The sequence below is a fragment of the Tubulanus polymorphus genome, chromosome 5 (assembly GCF_964204645.1).
Source record: "Tubulanus polymorphus chromosome 5, tnTubPoly1.2, whole genome shotgun sequence".
NCBI lineage: Eukaryota > Metazoa > Nemertea > Palaeonemertea > Tubulaniformes > Tubulanidae > Tubulanus > Tubulanus polymorphus.
In genome coordinates this window covers 14,879,318-14,906,662 of record NC_134029.1, presented here as the reverse complement: position 1 = coordinate 14,906,662, position 27,345 = coordinate 14,879,318, and the positions used below count along the sequence as shown (strand labels likewise).

The 27,345-nt window shown below is 29.4% G+C and overlaps 1 protein-coding gene across 1 annotated transcript in view; it reads right to left on the bottom strand.

The window, feature by feature from the left end:
- Positions 1 to 27,345, bottom strand: part of LOC141906265 (dmX-like protein 2) — a 344,303-nt gene that overhangs the window by 37,237 nt on the left and 279,721 nt on the right. The window contains exon 42 of the mRNA XM_074795507.1: positions 24,604 to 24,734. Within this exon, the coding sequence (XP_074651608.1) occupies positions 24,604 to 24,734 (131 nt within the window). The remainder of the gene's footprint in view (positions 1 to 24,603; positions 24,735 to 27,345) is intronic.

Sequence of the window (27,345 nt, the reverse complement as noted above, 5' to 3'; positions counted from 1 at the left end):
TGAGCCCTACTTGTATTTGGGCGCACAGAAAAATCATTTTCATCATCTACATCATCCATTTCCATGGAAACAGGACCATTTGAGTCATCAGAATTTCCGAAATCATCATCAAAATCAGTCACTTCTAAATATTCGTTCTCATCAATTTCATAATCAGAGTCTGAGTCCTTGCCGGAATCACTGTCTTGCCCGATCAAATCTACTGTTTGATTCACTGTAAATTATTTTTTTTGACATGACATTACCTATAAAATCTAAAATTTTCACAAATATTTTGAAAAGCAACACCAAATATATCTTTTGTCATAACAAATGTTATTTTTGGAAAAAGAAAATTTCCAAAACTCATATACTTATTCGCTTATACTGATTATTTGGGGACATATTTTTGGAACGGAAATTCATAAAAATGTGAATTATGTCTTAGCTTCACTGTTGACTTAAAATATAAATGTTATGAGGTTGCGTATTTTGTCTAGTCAGGTATTTGATGGTGCTGCCATCTCAGGTCCGGATGGTTGTCCGTAAGCACTGGGGAGTCGTCTTCCGGACTTTGTTAGCCAGTCGAAATCTGCTTGTTCGGGGAGATGGGTGTAATAAATCTATCTGGCATATTCTATCAGTTTATGCTTTTTATTTGATCTCTACGTGAGTCCCTGTTTCCTAAGATATTCCGCTGTTTGCTACGGAGAGTTGCGTTCACCCGGGGTGAGTTGTAAGGGGCCGGGAAAGGTTTATTTAGCGGTGCAGATAAGATTATTTTTTCCTGGGAAATTTTAAAGGCTACTTCCGTTCGCCCTTTGCATTTATAGTACTGGTTTGCACTAATAGGAGCAGGTATGTATGCAAATGTTCGATAAGGAAAGCATGATTTATATTGATAAGTACTATCTGTGTTAATTATATTATTTGTACTAATGGGGAATAATGAGATATGTATGAAATGAAATTATTTAATGTTATCACAGAGTTTATTAGCGAGTCAAAATCTGGCAGACAAAAGCAGAACGACCCCTCAACAGCAGCCACAGGCCACGAAGGTGAGAGAGGAGTTTGGCTGCGATAGTAAAATAACAAGTTCCTTGGAAACTTTTAACTAGGCCACATGCTGTGAGGTGCAAGCTTTCCATATACATGTACCTAGCTAGTGGTCGTCAGTAGGTCAATACATGACACAACAGTCTGTGTGACACATGTGTGTGAACACGAACATAGGTAACAACTATGTATTCTTCCAAAAAGAAATGTAGTTCTAACAAAAAACTAGAGGACCAAAGGTCCTGAGCTGTCGAGGTCCAGTTTTTTATAATATTAAAGAAAACATATTACATTGTTATTCTACTACTCTTTTAATTATGCAGATATGTTCACCTAGTGCCCTGGAGATTATGTTGAGACTGGAGCCTCAGACAGTGGTACACCAGATCGATTTATATTACCTTAAACTTTAGAGTGAGATACGGCCGGTTATAGTTCAAAAAGATCGACAGACCAATGTGCATCACTTTCAAAGACTTTTTGACGAAGACAAATAATTGGACCGACAACTTAAATGAAAATCTAAAAGATAAAGTTTATTTCATTCAAAAATCTTATTTCACTGTATGAAAAACGTGCATATTCATAATGCGTGCGGCAATATGAGCATGTGCTTTCACTGTAGCATATGCAGTGTGAATCACTTGTGATCTGCCAGCGCGTGCTTCCCTCAGTAATATGGCTAGACGCCGACTGTTATGTCTGCAGTAAATGAATAAATGCACCCCACATTGCCATATAACTCGGCGATAATTTCAGTTTAACTGTAAAAATAAATTGACCATGGGCAAAGTGTGGTTTACCTTGAAAGCTAGAGGTTGTTTGGAGTAAGGGGCATTGCTTGAAAATCTTGTTAATTTGTGACTCCAAAGTTCTAGAAGTTTATATTGTACTTTATCTTATCTTTCTTAAAGAATTATTTTGTAGTCAAATAAGACCAAAGATAAACATGTGTTCATGGTCTACATCCAAAATTTCGTGGGGTACAGGTAGGCGCGGCATTGGAAACTATTTTATATTTTCAAAAAAATTTTTTCACAATATGTTAAAATATTCAAATAAAATTCATATGATGTCACATATCAGAGGGTGGCTGATGAGTCTAGGAAACGAAACCTCTTCCAATGTTTGGCCGTGGAAGCTAAAACTGGGGCGTAGTTAGTATTACATCGTTTTAAATCCTGGAATTTACCACTACAATATTCAGACCTCGACCTTTACCTATAGTTTGTTGCTTAGTATTTTCAGGTCACATGAAATTACAATTTATTACAAATTCTATCAAACAGAAAACAACACAGCGCTCATCTTCTGCTACGCCGATTATTCAGCCTGTTATCATACCAAACGTGCACGCGCCAAGCAGCGTTACAGCATCACCATATTGTAGTCTGTATGAGCGTGTTTGTGTGTGCAACAGTCTAATTAATGTTAGCGCTTCCGCGCACGTGGAGGCATTGTGTAATGAACTTTCAACACAAGCACCGGGTATTAAAATGAAACAATATCTATGCCCCAACCGAGGTCATTGCAATTTTATACGCAAGAGCTAAGAATTTTCCGACCAAAAACAGTTTTTCGTCGAATTTAAATTAAGTTGACCATGTCATCGACGGAGGTTCGTCATGTCTTCAATCGCATCGATTATACATTAACCCGAGAACCAATGAAACAAGAGGACTTCAAAGTCCTGATGTTTCGAAGAAGCAAAGTCTGATGTATAAATTATAAATTACATAAAAGAAAGGCAAATTATGAAAAAGAAATTAATATTCCATTAGAGAAGTTTGCTTAAAAAATTCAATTTGTTTGCTGTTTGCATTGCGCACGTGGTAATGTTATTGTTTACATCTAACGTCATCGATAAAATGAGGCACACAGCTGATCCTGCCTGTCAAACAACATAATTGGTTTACACTAAAAATGGGCTTACTTGAAAAACTATGCTGTGTATCAATCTGGAATTTTCGGCACAATATCCGATGCTAAATACCTTGCTTTAAAGGTTTATTTGGTGTAAATCGGATCAAAAATGTTTCTAACATTTTGTCATAACTTTTGAAGTGGAGGCCGGTGTCGTGTGTAAGGCTGTGCGTACGGGGTACTGGCGCTTACAATAGGCACAGCATTGATATTGTATTCATGCGCAAGTAGAAGTTATGATTTGTTTAACCGCTAAATCGGCGTTCATTAGGCATGCTTACAAGAAATGATATTATTTAATACCGTATTTTCCGGCCAATAAGCCGATTTTCTAGCCTCAGATTTTTACCCAAAATATCGTGATCAGCTTATTGGGCGGGTACGATCTGACATAAAATATCACTTCCTGATCTATGCGACTCTAATGCTCTCAATGATCGTCAAAATCAAGAAAAGTGGTCGATATTTATTTGAGGTCATTATTTACTACCAATTATAATCTATTTTGAACTATTTTATTTTTACTTTGATTGTTCTATCACCGCACAGCGGCAATGGTATACATTTATATAACGCGCGAGTTCATCGTACTACCACGTGTCAGTTCATACATTAGTATATATGCAAATCAGCAGTGAGCCGCGTACTGCGTGTATGGCTGTGTGTATAGTAATCAGCTGAATGAGTCTATATATAGCACAGTCACTCGGCGATGATAGTATACACAGCACTCTCACACATCGGCGGGCGCTACTGTCAGCCTCTTAAATCGTCAATTAAGACGAACTAATTGACAAATCAGTGAATTAAACTCTCTGATGAAGGGCCTCGGCTTATTGGGCGAAGCTTTATGAAATCCATGTATTTTAGGCTAAAAAACTGCCCTCGGCTTATTGGCCGGAAAATACGGTATCTATTTAGATATCTTATCATGATGATTTTATTATTCTTTAGACAAGCGAATAACGTCTGTGGACCTATTTTATTGAGGCGTATCATGCAATCTAAAAAAATCTTCCGATCCTGTCACGTGTCTTCATGACTGCAACTTAACGATAGCTTAGGTTCTCATTCTTCAAACCAAAAAATGCTCACATAAACTAGGGGTCCAGGGACACCATGACCACTTGGGAAGTGGTTTAAAATGCTGAACAATCTAACAATTTCAACATTCAATGCCCCCTGGTGACCATTTACAGAAACCAATGACCTTGAAACTCACCACAATCATAGAACATGTCAACAGCTACGATTTTGTAATTGATTGTGATAACAAAATATGCCTCGTTACCAATTTAATTTGGAAATACTAAGTCATTCTAACATTCAATGCCCCCTGGTGACCATATTCAAAACCCAATGACCTCGAAACTCACCACAGTCATAGAACATGTCATGAACTACAACTTTGCAATTGATCATGGTAACAAAATGTGCCTAGGTACCAATATAATAAGGAAATACTAAGTTATTCTACTATTCAACGCCCCCTGGTGACCATATAGAAAAACTGATGTCCTTAAAACTCGCAACAATCATAGATGATGTCATGAGCTACAACTTTCCAATTGATTGTGGTTACAAAATATGCATAGGTACGAATATAATAAAGAAATGCTAAGATATTGTATTACTCAACGCCCCCTGGTGGCCATATACGAAATCCAATTACCTTGAAACTCACCACAATCATAGAACACGTTATGAGCTACAACTTTCTAATTGATTGTGGTAGCAAAATACGCTTAGGTATCAATATAATGTGGAAAAACTTTTTCCCACTTACGAATGAGTACTGGTGACACCAAGATGGCCGCCAATTGCGTCATAATTGGCTGATGAAAAATACCTGTCTCAGGTATAAAACATCCCTTTCCAAAGAATACCCATCACAAATTGTAATGAGAAATGGCAAACCAGTAGGAAGCTACAGGACTCAGAATTTGGGCCAAAATTAACATTTTTGGGCACTAAAAAGGTCATAGGACGGCCATCTTGAGTCCGACCGACCCAATTTTTGTTATGTTGATGGGCCCTGGGGGGATTCACATATATCCGAAAGATCAAGGTAATTGATCAAAGCGTCTTCAAAATTTCCTTCAAAAAGTTCAAAAATGTGTAAAAAGTGATGATTTTGACGATCAACAATGGCTGCCAGTCGGCCATCTTGATTCTGACAGGGCCAGTTTTTGGGCTGAAGATGTGTCTAGGGTAGATACATGTGTAACCCAAATATCAAGACATTACCTTGAAGCGTCTTCAAAACTTCCCAAAATAACTGGATTCCGTCTACGGACGGACGGACGGACGGACGGACGGACGGACGAACGGACGGACGAAAAGTGAACGCAATAGCCCGCTGGGACTAAAGTCACAAGTGGGCTAAAAATGTACTGCGATTTTACATGAATTGGCTCAATGCCAACCTCATACTGCTGACAAAGATAAACCAATTAAAGGCTTTCAAGGACATTATCTGCCAACCTTTCAAATGTAAAGATTCCCACCGACGTTCCCATCACGAAACAAGGAATTTAAAACTGCTAAGGAACCGACCCTTGGTGCAAGGTATTCTGCATATTAACTCACCTTGTCTCCAGCAAATTAAGATAGAAAGTAAACCAGGTTTAAGCCCTACCCGGGGAAGACCCTTTCACACTCCTCCTTGTCTTGTAGAAATATGACACCCAATCAGAGCTATGCTAAGTACAGTATACTACGACGGTTGAACCTTTATTTACGAATTTCAATGACACCGAAAACCAAATCAAAATAATCATAAGTTCGATGCTAGCACTTAATTTGGGTTATCAGGTTAGTAATTAGAAGATGGCGTTTTCAGATCAGAGGTCGAGAGGTCGAGACACCACTCATCACAGCTAGGCTCTAGTGAGAACGGACGATTGCTCTGTGACACACATATACAGTGAGTGCGCGTAACAACAACTGCGCGTGGATAGATCGATACAGTGAGTCTCTACTGAGAACGGTTATTAACGCGTGTGCTGTTACTGTAGTACAGTGATTGCGTGTCAACTGTGCCCAGATAAATAGATGCTGTGAGGCTTGGGTGAGAACGGTTAATAGCATGTTTGTTATATACAGGGGGAAGTAATCCCCACTCATCACCACAAGTAATTTGTTTTCCTTATAAATGGGAGATAGAAAAGCATTCTTAGCAACAATAAATAACAGAATTAAACCAGCAAAAAACAATTTGAAATAAAAAAGTTAGTTGATGTTACAAAAGAAATTGAACATAAAATATTGAAATTAGAAAAGATAAAAACTAAATATGGAGAGAAAGTATCAGCTAATTTAAGCGAATGTAATGTTAGTACATCGCGAGAATTTAAAGTATTTTTACCTGATAAATGGGTTTCATTGAGTACAGAGGAATTAAAAGATTTAAAAGGATTTAAAATAATATATCATGGAAAAAATGAAGATGGCCATCATGATTTAGAAATTGTTGATTAAATTTAAAAAAAATAAATTAATAAAAATAATGAATATCTAGAATCCGAAATGACTTATCTGGACAATTTAATTGCTCCGCATAGATGGTGCCATAAACGGCACCCACACAGTGATAGACAAAAGTAGTGAGATATTCAATTAATTTAAAAAAATTATTTTTTTTTGCTTTTTTTCTAAAATATTAATCCATTTTTTTTATTATCAATTTTGGAATTTCAGAATTATTTTCACTTTTGATAGCAGTTGTTTCAGAATTATTAATATCATGAATTTTATTTGATTTCTTATACCAATTACACCCAATCAAAATGAATACAATTACAAATCCAACTGTAAAATATAAATATTTATCAAATATTATATTATCAGAAGGAGTAGAAATAACAATATTTTCACCATTTTTATTAACATTTTTATTATTTATTTTTTCTTTTTCAGCTTTTTTATATTCTTGTGATTTAATTCCTAATTGCCGAGACCATTCAATTTGTTTCTGAGTTCTCGGTTTTTTCTTCACAGTTAATTCCTTCACTTCTTTCACCTCGCTCATTTATTATAGAAATATTTTTACTTTCAATATTTGAAAATGTTATAACCCCAGTTGATAATAATGTCATAAATCCTCCTAATTGAAACGATAAATATCCAATCCATTTATTTAATTCAGTCATAACTAAATAATAATTTTTTAAATCGGAATATAATCTATTTTCATCTTCAATTGGTAGTATATAATTACATAATTTACTATAACCTTTTACTACATTTTCTGATATCGCGTCTTTAATTTTAGCTGTTCTCGCGGCTTCATAAATCTTAAATAATCTAATAATTTCAACTGATTTCATTGTATCTAATTCATTATAAGTTAAATTTTTATCGACAAATTTTTTACATTTTCCAGATGCTATTAATATTTCTAATTGATGTTTGCAATAAAGATAATATTCATAATTATTATTTGTTGTAACATTATTTAAAGCACAATTATCTGGAGTTAATTTGTTTTCTGTTATTCCTAAATCATCTAAAGTTTTATCAATTGGAACATCACCATTTTTAGATTTTATTTTCTTTTCACCTACCATTTATATAACAAAAAAATTAGTTGTGATGTTGCAACTAGAATTCAACTAGAATGTAACTAGAATTCAACTAGATTAACAAGCTAGTTAAAATATTGTTAAATCTATTTGATTTTTGTTACAACTACCAATAACTAGAATTCAACTAGATTAACAAACTAATTGAATCTAAATAAATTCATATTTAAATGGGTGTTGTAATCTAAATAGTAATTTTGATCTTTTAATATTTTTCAACTTATCCATATATTCATTATGTAAATCATGTGGAATAATATCATTTTCCTCAAGTGCATTTTTCATCGATTTTCTATCTTTATTGTAGAATAAAACTAGAAATCTAATGTTTTCTCTAAAGTCTTTAACAATTGAATTATATTTTTGATTTAAAACCCAAGTTGTTATCCCGAAATGTCTCCCGGAGAAAGCTAAATAACATAACTCACTTTCTCTAACTTTTGAATCATGTAAATTTGCGCAATCATCTATAATGAATAATGTATTTGATCCTTTATAAATATCAATTGCTATTTTAATACAATTATCTAAGTTTTCTTTTACTGTTTTAGGATCTAATATAATAAATTTATTATTCCTAGTAATATTTCTATCATAAGTTTGATTAAATTCATATGTTGGGCAAAATAATACTATATTATCAAAATAGTTTTCATAAACAGTTTCTAATAAATTTAACATAAAATAAGTTTTTCCACAATTTGATACACCAGAAATTAACATATTATGAGGTTCAAATATAAATAATTCCTTATTCATTTATATATTTTTAATTTTACTTGACAATATCCATTCATTGAATTTATCTGGCCATCCAACCCATTTTACTAAAGAATATTTTTTTTATTTAATAGTTTTTGTTTTTAATACTTTTTCAATTTTATATTCTTGTTCTAGATTTTCGGTAGTTAAACTCAATTCTTCTTCGTAAAAGTAGCCATCAACTTCTTCACCATCTAAATCTTCTAATTTATAGACATATGGTTTTGTTGTTATTACCTTTTTTATTTTATATATTTCTCTAGTAAAATTTCGATCGTATCCTTTATCAAATATCTTTTTATACTTAGAAATTCTAACATTTTGACCAACTTTAAATTTAGGTTCACCAAAATCATCTACAAGAAATGCTCCATATAAATTATTCCAAACAATTTCAGCATTTTCAGGTTTTCTAGCATCAATAGGTTTCATTCCAATAGAAGAATGATAAGAATTATTATATCCTTCTATCAATTTTGGTAAAACATCAATCCATTTTAAAGTATTATTTGCTGTAAAATATTTCCACATTCTTGTTCTTAATGTTCTATTAAATCGTTCAACAACTGCTGCTTTTTTATCCGATTTTGTTGAAAAATATTCAATATTATGATTATCTAAGAGTTCATGAACAAGTGAATCATCAAACTCTTTTCCATCATCAAATTGTATTTTTTCTGGTTTTAGTTTATCATCCGAAAGAAATTTTCTTAAAACATTTGATGTTTGTACAGCATCTTTTCTATAAAGTGGGAAGCTCCATACAAAACGACTAAAAATATCAATTATATTCAATAACCACCAATAATCATCATTATCTTTCTTAACATTTTTCATATCAATTAAATCTCCTTGCCACTGTTGATCTACATAACTTACCATAGTTTTACGAGTTTTATATTTTCTAACAATTTTTTTATGTGTTGTATATGTTGGTTGTTCTAACATAAATTCATTTATATCTTTATATTTAACTAAATTTTGTGGGATTATCTTATCTAATTTATCTTGTTTTACTTTACGCCATATATTTTAAGTAGAAGAATAAGCAACCGAACTCTCAGGGTTGTAATATAAATTTCTTAAATATTGTTCTTTAGTATTAGGAGTTTTTTTACCACCCATTTATATATCCTTAATTTTAACTTTATATTTCTAATATTGAATACTATCTAATTGTGAATTTACAATATTTAATTGCGCGTCAGATATAATATAAATATGCATTTTAAAATTTAAGCTTCCTTTTTTCTTTTTCATGAATAATTGTATTCCATCTTTAGTGTTCTGTAGTTTTTTTCCAGAACCATGTAATGAATTATCCTCTGTTGTTCTAAAATCTAACCATAATGCATATTTATTGCCGGTATAATAATCAATTTGATTAATATTACAATTTTCAAATGATTTTACTTTTTCATTCATAAAATGTTTTCTAATTTCTGGCCACTGATCTATCATTCTCATTCCTTGGCAAAATATTTTATTTGCTATTCCTTCGATAGTTATTTCTACTTTTGTTATTTCAGGATTATAATAATTATCTACCTTTATTGCACCATTAGAATGTTGCAATAGTAAAAAATATTAATATACCTTTAATAGATCTTCTTGGGAAGTTAATATTCTCATTAATTATTTCATCATTGCAATAATAGTTACAGTTTTAAATTTATCAATATAATCATATAATAATGAAAATCCTTGATTGTATTGAGTTTGAATTATACTTGAAATATTTTCATCAGTTACTGTATCATATTCTAAACATATATTCGATAATTTATAACTCATATCTTTAACAACGCTAGATAATACAATTTCATTTACAGGAGCAAATGTTATCTCAAATATAATATCTTCTTGAATTGCGTATTTATATAAAGGTGCATTATTATTTATCAATTCAAAATCTAATGGAATTTTATATTTGCTTCCATAAATCTTTTTAATCAAATTATCTGTGGCACGAGTTACTATTGCGTCATTAGCTCCTGATCTTAATTTATTATGGTTTTCCGATTGGATGCCTTGAAATATCATATTATTTCTATTTTCTTTAGTTAACCATAAATCTTTATAATGCATAAATAAATTATAATCATCTAATGAGAAAACTGTTTCCGGACCAATCTTTATAGTTAATTTTTTAATCAAATATCTTCCAACATTATCAACAACATAATTGTTATCATGGCCAGTTACTTTTATATCGGCTGATAAATAAATACTATTTGGAACATAAAAAGTATTTTGTGTTAATCTAGGAATTCTAACATATAAAGTTTCATATTAATATTTCAGATTAATATTTGAAGGGTTATGAGTAATTATACGATGTGATCTTTCTGCTTTAATAGCATTAGATATTCTAGAAATCTTAGAAGGACTTATATAACTCCCACTCATTTATTAAACAAAAAAATTAATTATTTATTCTTTATTATTTTTTTCTTGATATCTTTTTGATATCATATTTACTAACCAAAAAATAATAGCACTTACAACTGTGATTAAAAATAAAATAATATGTTCAGCAGCAAAGTTAAGAATATTCCCAGCAGATTTCAATATAAAACCAACAATTGATGCAATAACTCCAGGTAAAGCTGCAGCAGATTTTTTAGATAGTTCCCATAAATATTTTGCTAATTTCTTAAAACCATCTTTAACTTTATCTTGTATAGAATTATTATCATTCGGGGGTTTATCCGGTTTATTGAGAGTAGGTGTAGATTTCAAAGCATTTGATATTGCTAAACCAATTGTTGTAAATAACATAGTTACAGCTGTTAGAATTGAAAGAATTGTTATTCCTTCTAATTTAAATAACAATTTTATTCTATCTTTCAATGATATTTCAGAATCTGGTTTCATCAACAAATCTTTAAAAATAACTTTTAATCTATTAATATTATAATCATATGATTTTAATAATAATTTAATTTCTTCTTTTTGTAATTCTATGTTATATTCTAAATCATCTTTTTCTTTTTCTAAACGTAATTCTTTTTGCCTATATTCTATTTCATCAATTACTTGATGATCTAAATCAGACTTTAATTGTTCTATTTCTTTATTTTTATCAGTTAATTCTTTTTCTAAAGTTCTAATTTTAAAATCTCTTATACTTTTATCATGCGCAATTTTATTAGATGCAAGTCTTATACTAATAATTTCTCTAATTGCTTTATCAGAAAATATATCTAAATCTTCTAATTCTTGATCTGTTGCATCAATTAATCCATTCGGTAAAAGTTTTTCAATTGGAACTTTATTTGATTTAAGTTTACTATTTTTGGAAGTTATATTCTGTTCAGAAGTTGTTTCTGTTTCTGATTTCTTTTTGATTATTTCAAATAATTCATTAATTCTTTGTTTAAATACGTCTATATTATCATCTCTTTCTTTTTGTGTAACATCAGTTATTTCATTACTATTACTTATTCTTTTAATTCTATCTGGTTCTAATTTTTCTAAAGTTGATTCTGATAATATTTTCTTTTCACGTTTATAAGTGATATCAATATAATAATCACCTTTCAAATGATAATAACATTTACCATTATCTAAAAATCTTAATTTATCTACTAAAGGTCCAACGTCTTCATCATTTATGTTAAGTTTAGATTTTTTAATTATATCTTCTAATTTAGCTATTTTGTTTAAATTATCTAAATCTTGTTTTACTAAACCTGGGTCTAAATTTTCAGGATTTAATTGTGATTCTGCATTTCTAATATAATCAGGCATATTTAAATTATTATTATATTCTGGCTCATTACCATCATTAAAAGTTGTTTCATCAAAATCAGGTGGTTGTTCATCAGTTATACCAGGTTCATCAAAAGGATCCATTCCAATATCTTCTCCACCTTCTACATCCATTTATATAATAAAAAAATTAAAATTTAAAATATAATATTCCTCCTATAACAATTCCTATACAAGTTAAAGCTAATTTAGTATTTTCATGTAATTTATTGTCATTATCAGTTTTAATTATATCATGTTGAATATTATCAGTTTTAATATCACCGTGTGGGTGCCGGACGGCACCATTTTCTGCAGTATTGTAATTTTTTATTTTGGAATCATTATCCAATTTAATATTCTTAGTTTTAGTTTCTGTTGATTGAATGTTTTTTATTTTTTTCACCTTCCATTAATTTTGGAGCAGTTATAATCTTTTTATTTATATCATTTAATCCAAATGAATTATTTATTGTCGCAGTTTTAATTAGATTATTATAACCAATTATATTTCCCATCTTTAATACTAAATCATTAGAAATAATTAATAGATTAGGGCCTATACAATAATTTAATCTAATATGTGATTTATCTAAATAATTTTGATATCTATATGTTTTCTGGAATCGATCTATTTTTATCATTATGTATGGAATCTTCAAATAATACTTTAAATTGTTTTTGTGTATCGAATGATGTATTCAAATTTCCAATTATCGGTGATCTTGTTTCAACTTGTGATCCTAGAATACAAATCAAATAAGTTCTAATAGATTGATTTATTCTTTCTATACCTGATTTAGTAAAACCTTCACTATTTTCTAAAATAAAATAAACCCAACCATTATTGTTTTAAATTATCATAAGATTTCGGTAATTTATTGAAATTTAATGTTTCTAAATCCTTAGTTTCTATTTTACCATAACCTAATTTATTATTATAGATATTATAAAAACTATTAGATGGTATGGGAAGTGCACAATATTCTGCAACCTTTTTAGGGCAAGGAAGTGATCTTATTGTTCCAATTTTTGTTCTAAAATCAGAATTATTTATATCTATATTAAATTCATTGCAAATTTTATAAAACTTAGATAAATTAATATTATTATCTAATTCTTTAAAATATCTTGATCCTGGTAAAGCGCACTCTAATTCATTTAATATTATTCTGATTTGAAAGTATGTATGAAATCTAAATAAACTTTGAATTAATTTATATTTAGAATTATTCAAATGATCATTCCAACTAATTCCACAACCTGTTGTTGCACAATAAACAGCAAAATTTAATTGGTTCTGCCAATACCTCATATTAGATTTTAATAACCATTGTTTTTCATCTTTCAATTTTTTAAAATCAATTAAATAAACATGAAATATATTTTCCATCTTTGCATTAAAATTGTTAGTTTCAGTAACATAAATTTCTAAATTAGTTAATGAATCTAAAACTTCATTTCTATATGTAATATCTTTATTAAAATCTATTGCTGGAATATTATATTTAATTGATTTATTATATTGGAAAGCTTTTGGAAAACTATCTACCATTTATATAATTAAAAAATTAATAATTTATTAATTCTTTTAATAATTTATCTTGTTCTTCAACTGTTATATGGCCATTTAAACTTATTATATAATCTAGTGTGTTCTTTAATTTATTAATTTCTTTTATATTAGTTTTAATTTTTTCTTTATTACTTTTTATATTTAATTTTGAACTTATACCGGTTAAAACACTTGAACTTAATCCTAACACACCAATTGATATAGCTAAAGGTGTTAATGGACTGAATATTGCTAGAAATGTTATTACAGAACTAATTGTAACCGAACCACTTATAATCAAATAATATATAATTTTACTTTTTAGATATTTTTTCTTTTTAACTTTTAAGTCACTTTCAAATTCTAATATTTCTTTTTCTAAATATGTTTTTAATTTAGTTTTATTTATATCATGAGGAATAATATCAATACTATCAACTTTATCTTCCATTTATTTAGCAAAAAAAATTACTAATTAGTAAATTTATATGCTACAAATATAACAATAAAAGTTCCACCTAAAATCCATATTATTTCATATTTCTGTTGTTCTTTACTCGGGGTATAATAATCTGATAATTTAGGTTTGTATAGATGTAATTTTTCTTTATTGGTTACCGCGTTATATAAACTCATTGCATCATCAACTGATTGAAAATCTCTATGTGAAATCTTCTGATCATATAATTCTTTATTGATGTAATCCATATAGTTTTGCCTCTTTTCTCTATATTCTTCTGCAGCTTTATTATATTTCTCTAACGCTAAGTTATGTCTTCTTTGTTCTCCTAATGAACTATTTTTATCAATATGTTTAAATAAATAACCACCACCAGTAAATGCCAAAGCGTTAACAATTGCAGATCCTATAATAGTTATAATTGCAGAAGCCATTTATTTAGCAAAAAAATTATGTATTTATATGGGAGGAATATATTTCTGTGTTTCTAAATAATCAATAGTTAAATTAGATAAAGTAACTGCTAATGTTAATCTATCAACATTAACACTTCCCATTTTGAATACTTTTTTTAATACCATTGAATAACCAACAGTTCCAACTGATAGTAATGCTCCATTATATAATCCAGTTATTATCCACTTATTATCACTAATTTATTAATCAAAAAAATTACTATCTTCAAAATATTTAGTTAACTTATTTATGATTAATTCAACATTTATTTCATTACTAGTTTTATGATTATCATATATTTCAATTATTACTTTTTTAATATCATCGATGATAAAATCTTCATCTAATTCATAAAATCTTAAAGATTCTCTAATTAAATTAGTAATCTTTTCTACATTTAAAGTTTCTTTATCTATTGTTGTTTCATACTCAAATGTTGTTTCATTAGAAAATGCAATATTTTTGATATGTGTAATTACATCATTCATATTAAATTTCATTTCTTTCTCACGTTTAAAATCAAACCCAAAACATATACTCGGTCCAACAGTTATATTCATTTATATAATGAAAAAATTACTCTTTACATCTTATAACTAATTCATAAATTACAGGAAAGTTATACAAATCAATTAAATATCCATTATGATTTCTTATTTCTAATTTAAAATTATTGAAATGTGGAATACAAGGTTTGAAATCACATTCAGTTAAATTATAATTTATTTGAGTTCCAAATTGTTTGACATTTTTTAATGGTAAAATATTTAATAAACCAGAATTACAAATTGTATCTTTAGTTGCTTCAAATGTTTTTGTTGGGTCAATCAAATTGCAATAAATATAAAAATGTGTAAAAGGTATTAAGTTTGATCTACCTTCTGCGTATGCTGTAACAATATCTGGGTTAATTCCTAACAGTTTACCTAAAGGTTTTCTTACTGTAAATTTAAATTGTTCGTCATTAGCTAACCTAATCTTTATTTTATTAGAACTATCACTTTTTAAAATTCTAATACTAAATCCGGAATCACTTCCTAATTTAGCTCGAGCTTTTCTATTAATTTCTTGTGTTAATGTATCTAAATTATATAATCCTGGTTTTAAATATATAAAAAAACATTTATTCCTTTTATTGTAAAAGATTGAAAAAATTAAATGTTCTAGACTTTTATCCGATATATTGTAAAATGAGTTACATAAACTTATATTAACTAATTTTAAATCTACACAATTCTTAAATTCTCTATCTAATTGTACTAGTAAATTATCTGATTTATAATTTGTAAGTTTTCTAGAATCAACAAATATTCTGTATTCTTTTAATTCTACCACTATTTATAACATAAAAAAATTACCGCTCATCACTAAAAATTAATTTTAATAAAATTTTCCTAAATAAATGGATGAGAAGATAGCATGCGAAATTTGTGGTGAACTTCTAAGAAAAAGTAATATGGCACGACATATGAAAAAACATGATGAAAATTATAAACCCCCTAAAATAAACTGCCCAAAATGTAATAAATTATTCTCAAGAAATTATGTTAAAAAACATTCAGAGAAGTGTAGAATTAACGGCGCAACGGCTAATGTTGATAGTAATGAAAGTAATAGTAATTCTGCTGAAGTTGAACCTGAAGTTATTTGGAAAAGACCTTTCTTATTCTATGATAAGGATTAGATAAAAGATCATTTCTGCGAGCCTTGTCGAATAAAATATAGCCCTGAAAATATAGAAGATTCGGAGAATCATCAATTTCGTGAAGTACATATAGATAAAATTTATTATTAATTTGAAACTGAATTTAATGAAAGAAAAAATAATTTATTAGAAAAAATAAATTATGAGAAAACGTTACCAGATAATGAAGAAACAGTTGAAAAGTTAGAAAAACAATATAATGAATTAACAAGAAAAACATATTATTGTAAATATTGTAAATTGATTATTACAACAAGTAATTCAAATCTACATAATAGAACAATAAAACATAAAGAAAACGTAAGAAAATACCAAGAGCTTAATGAAGATCTATCACCAAGCTATGATAGAAAAAAATGCCCACAATGTATTTATGAGTACTTAAGACAAGAAGGTCCTGTGATATTTTGGAATGAATGTGGATGGCAAAAGAATTTATTGGGTGAAGAAAAAACTAGAGATTTTCTCATAGATCCAAAATTGAATTATCTAGATGAAATTTTTAAAATATTTTCTATGGAAGATCATACACCAGAATATATGCAATGGCTTGAAAAAATGAAAATAATAGAAAATGAAAATGGTGAAATAACTAAAAAAGATATTATAAAAACAATTATTCCGCCAACATTTAACACAAAAGAAAAGAAAATGTATTTATATTTATTATTTAACGATTATTATGAAAAACCTAAATTAACAGAAGAAGATATGGAAAATATAAAAAAAATATTCAAACAAATATTAATGTATCATTTGGAAAATAGAATAACAGATTCAATAAATTATGAATTCTTTTTAAATAAGATTGTAAATTATTTAAACCTAGATATTATAATTCCATTTGACGAATTAACAAACAAAAAGAAACAAAGAGAGCGAGATGAAATGTGGAACAAGATAGAACTTTATTTAAATGAGAAAAATGGAATGGAAGAAGAACCTGAACAATTAAATGAAAATGAAGAAGCCAATAGTGATTTCGAGTATGATGATATTGATTTTATGTTTTAATGGCCATAAGGTAATGTTTTTATACCATCATCTAAAATATGCCTTTTATCATCAAATGGATTCAAACTAGTTTTTTCAACTTCATTAATGTACATCTCGTGATCTTCTGATCTTAAACAATTCATTTTGTGTTTCATTACAATTGATTTATATAAACACTTTATATAATCTTGAAATTCTATATGTTTATCAACCACATGTTTTGTTATTCCTTTTAACTTTTTAGCTTCATGATCTTTTGTTCTGTAACTATACATTTTACTTCTTATCCCAACAAATTCAATCATTTCATCACCCCCTAATTCATCTTTAAACTTACCAGGAATCTTTTTATTATCATTGCTAAATAGTTCATGATCTTTGGGATAATTGCTAAAATCAAAATGATGTTTTAATGTTTTTAAGTCTTTTGTTATATCATTTGTCTTGATTTTTAGTATATACGCATCCGTATTGAAGCAAATTAATGGAAATCCACAGTTAAATGTACCATCTTCAGTTGATAAATCATAAACATAATCTGATGGGTTATATATTTCAAATAAATCTTTAACCTCTTCAGTTAAATCTTTTTCTGTGTGGCTTAGATTAAAGCAATTTGGTTTAGATTTAATCAATCCAATATTCATATTGAAGCCTAATGAATTACATAATATATTTAACCCTGATATAGCAACTTTTCCTTTCTGTGCAAAGGTAATCTTTTTATCTTTTGTAAATTTTTTAGCACCATTTGCTGCATAGAATCCAATGAAGAACCATTTTCTTAAATTATTTTTTGCATTTAATACATAATCTGGAACTATCTTTTCTTTTGTTGAAGTATTACTTTTCACTATTGCATGAATATAGAATTCATTATTATATTTTATAGCAAAATCTTTAGGATTATTTACAAGTATTCTATTAACTGCTGATGATTTCATAACATCCATGATTCTAAATGTTTTATTTGGATAAACTTCTTCACAGAATTTCTTAATTCTTTCTAATAATTTTAAGTCTTGATTGCATAAATACCAACAATATTTATTACCCCAAACATAATTATACACACCTGCTGAACCATCACCCATGAAAAATCCTTTGATAAAATATTCTTTTTCTTCTAATGTTTCGGGTTCTATATTATAAATATTATCAATAATTTCATCAAATGACATATGATTCATTCTTTGGAAAAATCTTTTATGCAATAATTCTTCTCCAATTTTTATATCAGTTGGTTTTATTTCATCGCCATTTCGTTTAATTAAACTATGATCTTCTGTAACATCTACAAATCCTAATTTAGTTCTAACTCTATAGATTTTTTTATTTGTTTTATGTCTAATAATATTCTTTAATTTTTTCCATCCATTTCTTGTCCAAACATCCATTAAACCATTTATTTGTATTAATTCTTTTTCTCCATATGAAATATAACATTCATTTTGTTTTGGAATTATTTCTGAAATTCTTCTTATCAATATTTTATCATTACATTTTAATAATATTGGGGTGTCAGCTGTTACAGAATCAAAATATAATATTTTAATATGCTTTTCCCCAAAAAGTGGTTGTAAAACATTATAATAAAAATCATACATTAATAATTTTGATACTTCTAAAACAGTCGAACCAATAAATATAGGTTTATTAAATTTCATTGATGTTCTTTTTAATTTAACTGCTGTTAAATAATCTTCAAATCTTTTATTTCCTAAATGTCTAGGACTTGATTGTAAATGTCTTAATCTTTCAGAATTATTGACTAATTCAATATCATTTCTATTTCTAATATTTTCACATGTTTTACCATAAGAACTATTATTCATTAATTTGAAGAAATCTTTTTCAAAATCTGTTTTTGATATGGTTCTCTGTTGAGTATTGAAATCTATATATTTTTCTAACCACTTCGATTGATTAAATTCAATATATCTATGTACTTTCTTTAATTTCATTCCTTGTTTTAGATAAAATTTTAACATTCTATAATGAACGATATAATTGTATTTATTATTTTGAGTAAGTATTAATTTTTCTGTAAAAACATGATCTTTCGGTTTTATTTTCTTCTGGTATTCACTTAAATAACTATCATCTACAGTTAAATGTTCTGGGCAATAAGGAAAGTTTCTTGTTTTAAACTTTATATTTTCAGGATATTCTAAATCAACTACAAAGAAATAACCAATTGGTGCTTCATCTTTTAAACTCGCAATTGCGCTTTCCCAATCAGTTTTATCACCATTTTCAACTTCTGTTAATATAAAATTTTTATATGGTTGAGGTTGCATCATTGCCCAACCATATAACTTATTGGCGTCAATATATAATAATTTATATTCATCATTTGCTTTAAAATACCTATCTCCCATAACACCACTAATTCCACCTCTAATTGATTTTTCAAATAATAAAACCATATCTGGTTCTTTTAATAAATCTAATTCTACATTTGTATATTTTAAACCACATTGCCAGGTTAAACCAGGACTAGAGTAGCAATTACAAGGATCAACATTAAAATGATTCAAATTAACTTCTCTAAATTTTTCAAATATGTCAGCCAATATCATAACATCTGATTTTAAATATAAATCAACTAATTCGCCATGATTTTTTCATCTTAAAATGGTTCCAAATATTTAATGTTCTATTAAACACTTCGTCTTTCACATACTCCTCTTTTAATTGATCATAAAATTGATCTTTTAATAATTCTGTTACATTAAAATCATCATGTGTTTTATAAAATGAATAAGGAATTGCGCCTTTATATCTCAATAATTTAAAATCTTGTTCATTTGGATAATAATATCGAGTTATAACAAAATCATTTTCAACCAAACTTTTTGATAAATTATCTAATGAACTTGCTAGAAATCTATAAGAATCTAAAAATCTAATGCAACCAAATAGAAATGAAATATAATTTTCAGATGTTTTAGCTAATAGTTTAAAATCATATTTTCTTACATTTGCTTCATTCATAGCATTATATTCTTCTATTTCTTGATTAATTGCACCCAATTTTCCCGATAATTGTTTTATAAATAGATGGGTATCATATCCAGATAAATTATGAAATAATATTGGTACGAAATTAACTTTCTTAGCTTGTAAATTGCAATCTTCATGAGCAGCTCCACGATATTTTGAATTTAAATGATCATGATCTCTAACTTTTTTATCAAATGAATAAAAACGTTTTTCACAATAACAACAATGAGTTGCATAATTAAAATCAATTTCATCTTCTTTTGTCATAACTATTCTTTTATTTTTGTTTAATAATTTTGCAAAATCACTTTCTAATTCAATCATTTTGTCACAAAAATCATTAACTACATTTTCACCTCTAAAAGAAATATATTGACTTTCATATAATTCAGGATAATTTGATTTTATATAAATTCCATAAGCAGCAGCTCTTTGATGAACTTTTTTAATTGTATTTATAATTGGTGGGTCTTGAATTATATCTTCATTTAATTCACTTCCTTTATCCATTGATTTTAATAATTGCTTTTTATTATATATTTCTTTTCTATCTTGATCGGTTAATTCTTTATTCAATGATTCAAAATCCCCATAAATTACAAATGGAACAATATTCTTAAATTTATGATTAGTAAATTTCAACTTACAATCTTTTTTTGTTGGCATTATTAATTTACAAAAATCTTTATTATCACATAATTCTTTGTTTTAGTAACGCATTCTCAGTTCTAAATTTAGATAAACATTTTCTACATAGATAAATTTTATGGCTGTTAAAATCACTTTCTGTTCTAAAGAATAAATCAATTTGTTTTAACCACATATAATGTTCATTTTCATCTTTTTTGTAATATAACAAATCTATAGCATTTTCATCATCATAATATTCTGTTAAATATAAAGCTTCCAATGTATAATCTTTAATATTTTCACCTTTAGTCTTTGGTAATTGCATTAATTCGAATACATTTATTTTTAACTTATTAATTTTTTCTATTTTGGGTATCATTTTTATAGTTACTGGATATTGATCAATTTTATATAATGTTTCATATTTCTGATAATCTGTTATTCTACAAACATTTTCCTGTGTTGGATGTAAGCAACTAATAATTGACCATAGAAAACATTTATTATCTTCATTTTGAATATTTATTACTGCTTTTGTCGTAATTGGTAATTTAATATAAGATGATGCTTTAATATCCTTTTTTGTTGTAAAGTTTGAATCATTTTTAAACATTGTTTTACTTTTTGATGTTTTATTTCTTTTTGTATTGTAAACATTTAAATCTAAATATATAATTTCATTCAATGTTAAGCCAGAACCCTCAAAATATCTTTCTTCAATATGACGTTTAAATCCATTAAATATTTTTTCTAACTTCTCTTTTATTTGTGTTTTTGAAATTATTTCTTCAGAGTGTGTTTGAATATTATAATTCATTTTTTCTTCTGACTTTATAAAACTTACTTTCCCAGAGATACTAATTTTTGGATATTCAACATCTGTTATCAAATCTAGTATTTTTTCTATTATTTCATTAAATTTACTATAATCTTCTATTGTTGTACCTTTAAAGAATCTAAATATAATAGCCGCAGGACCAATTTTACTATGTAATGTTTCTAAAATTTCAATTGTATCTTTTATTTCTAGTGAATCAATATAATTTCTAACATTTTCCATGTAAGGTTTATTTGAAATGGATTTAGTTTTTGAAGTTGGTTTTTTTACTTTTTGAGGTTTATCATCGAAATAATCTTTTCCTAAAACATTATTACTTAAATTTTGATGGTGTTTTTGTGATTCGAGATGTCTATTATAATTCCTTTTTACTATAAATTCATTACAAACTTCACATTTTATTTCATCCACATTCATATTTTCTAATCGTTCTTTTCTTTCATTGGAATTTTCTGGAGTTTCAAAATCTATTACATTTTTTATATGATTTGAAGACTTTTCATGACGCGATTTTTGAGATTTATCAATGTATTTTTTACAATATGGACAATGATATTGATTTTCATTAACATCAATTTGTTCTGTCTTATTCTCTTCCATTTATAAGGAAAAAAAATTACTTGTGGTGATGAGTGGGGATTACTTCCCCCTGTATATAACAAACACGCTATTAACCGTTCTCACCCAAGCCTCACAGCATCTATTTATCTGGGCACAGTTGACACGCAATCACTGTACTACAGTAACAGCACACGCGTTAATAACCGTTCTCAGTAGAGACTCACTGTATCGATCTATCCACGCGCAGTTGTTGTTACGCGCACTCACTGTATATGTGTGTCACAGAGCAATCGTCCGTTCTCACTAGAGCCTAGCTGTGATGAGTGGTGTCTCGACCTCTCGACCTCTGATCTGAAAACGCCATCTTCTAATTACTCAGGTTCAGCCTTACTGTATTTTCATTCAACTACTACTTGCATTAAAAGTTGGAATGGTAAGTTGCAAGGAATTACCATGAAAAAAAAATATTAAGAATTGGTGTGTGTTGAGTTTATACATGTAGATGGATTATTTTCAATCAAATCTAGTTCATTTGATTTTCGTCGGTTCAGTTATAGATTATTTTGTTGCATGTTTTTGGCACGTACACGTCCCTCTGTGAATTCCGGCATTCATAACTTGGCTTTGGATCATGGTTCCCGATACAAGAAATAAGCTGCATATTTTCATGAAACTGACCCCTGTGAGTAACTTATATAATACATAATAAATATATATTAGCTTGTACTATCCTTTGTACTTCAACTTAAATGTTAAATCTGTAGTGTGAATGTGCCTTATAATATATGTTTTGTAGAAAAGGCAATAAAAGAAAGAATGATGTCAGTTTAGAAAATTAATGGTTTAGTAATATCGATTCGGGCGACCATAGTGTGATTAACAATTTATTCAAACGAAGTGATAAATTCATTTTTAGCTCATAACGGTACATGCACATAAAACAATAACAACATTATACATCATGATGTACAGACAAATAAAATGTAAATAAATGAAGAAAAATATTATCTATTTAATTTTCCATTTCAGGGAAGCATGATGGTAGTTTTGGGAACTGATAAACTGATGTAGTTTTGATGACCTAGTTTTCGGCTAGCAAGAATCATGTTATACAGTGTGTCCTGAAAAATTGTTCCTCCAGACTGAAGACTTCAACTGAAGTTTCTGACTCTTGTCAAGGAAATTAGGTCATCCATGAATCAGTCAGAGCTCAGACCACTATTCTCAAAATCTTCTATATCCTATAGTTAAAACAAGAAATTCGAGAGTTTAGTTCATATATATAAGCACGTAAATTTAGGGGAAATCCTGCTTAGGGCTCATAGGGCAGCATCTTAGCTACGCATTTTGCAGTGGTATTTGCCCCACATACCCAACCTAACTTTTGAAATAACCAAACCTTAGAAAGGAAAGGTATCCCAGTACAGGGATGCCAGTATATCCGAGCCGAATATCGAGGGGAATCCCCCACTGTGATGGGTTCCCTTAGTCCAAGCAAAAAAGTCGGGGAAATCCCTTATTTCATCATCAATCTGTCTCTCAGGCCCAATGGATTTCATACATATAACCGAAATTTGGTACCTATCCCATTTGCAGAATTATGGCGATATTTATGGGGGACCTCTTCTTCACTCTAGGTACTATTTTTGGGGTCCCAGCCATACGCATGTTCGAGCTACTTACCTAATTCTGGTCTGACGCCATCAAAAGTTGAACATGTTGAACGGAGCCGAAGACGACGACCTTGTAGCCATATATCTACATAACCCATTCAATAACCGAAACTTAGGTCGAGACTAAAGCACGGTTCACGACTCGGCAGCGGACACCGGCCCGAAAGTAATAACAATAACCAATTCAATAACCGAAACTTAGGTTGAGACTAAATCAATGCGTTTTTCGGGAATTCTCTCAAATTTCAGCGTTTTTTTTTTCAGCATTTCATTTTTTTCAGCAAAGTTCAGGAACCGAACGGGAGGTTATATATCTGTCCGAATTGAATATTACATTTACAAGCTGTTAGTAGTCAAATCTGAGAGGAGTTTGATTTTATAAAAGATTTTTGGCTGGAAAGGGGACAAGGAATAATAATAATCAACAGAATTACAAGAGGTTGCTGCGAAATCAGCTGAAACCCTAATGAACTAACATTGACTTAATGATGAAGAATGTGGTAAATTCTTCATACATTGATTTAGTCGCATATAGCAGTAATTCAAAGTGGAAGATGGAAGGTTCAAAATAAAGGGAAATATCAAAAGGAAGGGTTTTTGCACCCTAATCAAATGCTAGTTCTCACATCAGATCTCTCATGATGATCCATAACTAAGTATTTACCTTGTTTCCTTGTGCATTAAATAGTATCTTTGTAACCTTTGGGTGTGTGCCTGGTTGCCGAGGAACTGTAACGCATTGACTGTGCCCCCATTCCCACAATCGAACACACCCATCACCTGACCCAGTGATGTCTGAAAAGATATATATTTAATAATCGTCAACAATATACCTGGTTATTGTACAATCAAGTTAACACATCTGACCTGCTGGAATCGTCACACTAAGTTTCAGGTAAATCCTCAACAAATTTGAAGCATGTACGTATGATGCAACGAAACGATTCAAGCTGACTACCCTGATAGCAATGATGGCTGCCAACTTACAACTTCAATAGGGGGTCATGTCACCTGCCCTAATCCTCACAATGGGCACCATCAAGAAATGTAGGCTGTACAAACTAATGAAAAATTCAAATTAAAAAAATTCACATATGTGACATTCGATGCCCTCCATTTTTAATAGGGATGCACATCTATCCTAGACAAACCACTCCACTAAATTTCATTAAAATCAATGAAGATTGATGGGCTGAATAATAGGCTGTACTGTGCTAACAATTAAAATTCAAGATGGTATCCCTGGCGGCCATATTTGATGACCGACAACCATCATTTGTGTTAGGGCCCACATCTCATATGTCAAAACCAACATATCTTTCATGAAAAACTAACTTTCATTAAAATACGTTAAGAATTCTATGCTGTATCGCGCTAACAAAAAATTCAAGAATTTTCAATAGGGGTGGACATCTCTACACACTAAGTTCAAGAAAAATCACACATGAATTGCAGCCTGTATTGCACTAACGAAGTCTCAGGGGATGGCAGACAGAGAGTGAAATGTTGTCTATCCACCCTGTGATTATCTACAGGTTTTATGTATACCGGTATACAATTACCAACGGTTTAATAGGTGAATCAACTTTTAATGGGGAACTTGCCACACAGGCCAATTCACCAGATGAGTTTCATTGAATGTAGAAGAATATGAACACCGAAGAACTGAGTTACTACTAGAATCAAGAGGTTGTGTAAATAACAATATTTTTGAAGACATATATTTTCGTGCGTGGATTGAACACAAGTTCCACCCTTACAAAAAATTCACACATGTTATGTGTGTGAATAACACACATTACATGTGTGAAAGGTGTGAAAGACACAGAAAACACGTGTGATTCCAGCTATCACACATGTGATCTGTGTTGTGGAGCATATCACATGTGTGAATAACACATGATCACATGTGTGATTCTGAAATACATGTGTGATTGAGAAATACATGTGTGATTCACACATGTGATTGGCTCAACAACACAGATCACATGTGTAACCGCTAGGATCACACATGTCATTAGAATAACACATGTGATTAACATCAGTTATTCCAATCTGCAACACAGCGTGAATATTTAGGATATGAACCATTCCCATGTTGGTTCCAAATTGTGAACATCTGCATTTTTGTCATAGAATCCATGTTGGAATCTATCTACATGTGATTATCTACATGTTTTATGTATACCGGTATACAATTACCAACGGTTTTATAGGTGAATCCACTTTTAATGGGGAACTTGCAACACAAGCCAATTCACCAGATGAGTTTCATTGAATGTAGAAGAATATGAACACCGAAGAACTGAGTTACTACTAGAATCAAGAGGTTGTGTAAATAACAATATTTTTGAAGACATATATTTTCGTGCGTGGATTGAACACAAGTTCCACCCTTACAAAAAATTCACACATGTTATGTGTGTGAAATAACACACATTACATGTGTGAAAGGTGTGAAAGACACAGAAAACACATGTGATTCCAGCTATCACACATGTGATCTGTGTTGTGGAGCATATCACATGTGTGAATAACACATGATCACATGTGTGATTCTGAAATACATGTGTGATTGAGAAATACATGTGTGATTCACACATGTGATTGGCTCAACAACACAGATCACATGTGTAACCGCTAGGATCACACATGTCATAAGAATAACACATGTGATTAACATCAGTTATTCCAATCTGCAACAGTGTGAATATTTAGGATATGAACCATTCCCATGTTGGTTCCAAATTGTGAACATCTGCATTTTTTGTCATAGAATCCATGTTGGAATAAGAATATTTCCATAACTGTACTCATTATTTCAACATTTTCAACACATGGTTTGATTTTATCTAACATGTGCCCCTACTGTGCAAAAACCAAGTACAAATGTCCACGGACTATTGAGTTTGTTTTTTCATTCGGCTGAATAAACAAAATAAGGTTATTATATGTTTTTACATTCGCTGTTGAGTTCTAAAAAAATATAAATTTTAAAAAACGACTTCGAAAAATTAGTAGGTATTTACTGGATTCGAACCGTTGACAATGGGAAGCAAAGGACTCGGAATGAGCGTGCACGCATGGCGCCATTTGCAATTATTTCGAGGATAGTCGTTGCTGTTTTTAATCAATTTTCATGTTTAATTTCTTAGTTTGAAAAGTCTGGTGTTTGAATCCAAGCTCAAAAGCAAGTATTATTGTGTTTCATCAAATATTCATAGTGGACGATGTTAATTGAATGTACTGTAATCGGTAAAATCTGTGGCGTGTACCAATCAATCAATTAATCAAATTCATCCAAACTTTATTTCATGGACATGACTGATGCTTTACAAATATTCCATGATTGATGCATGGCAAAGTACAACATGTCCATGCCTAGCTTTTTCAAAGGTTAAATAAC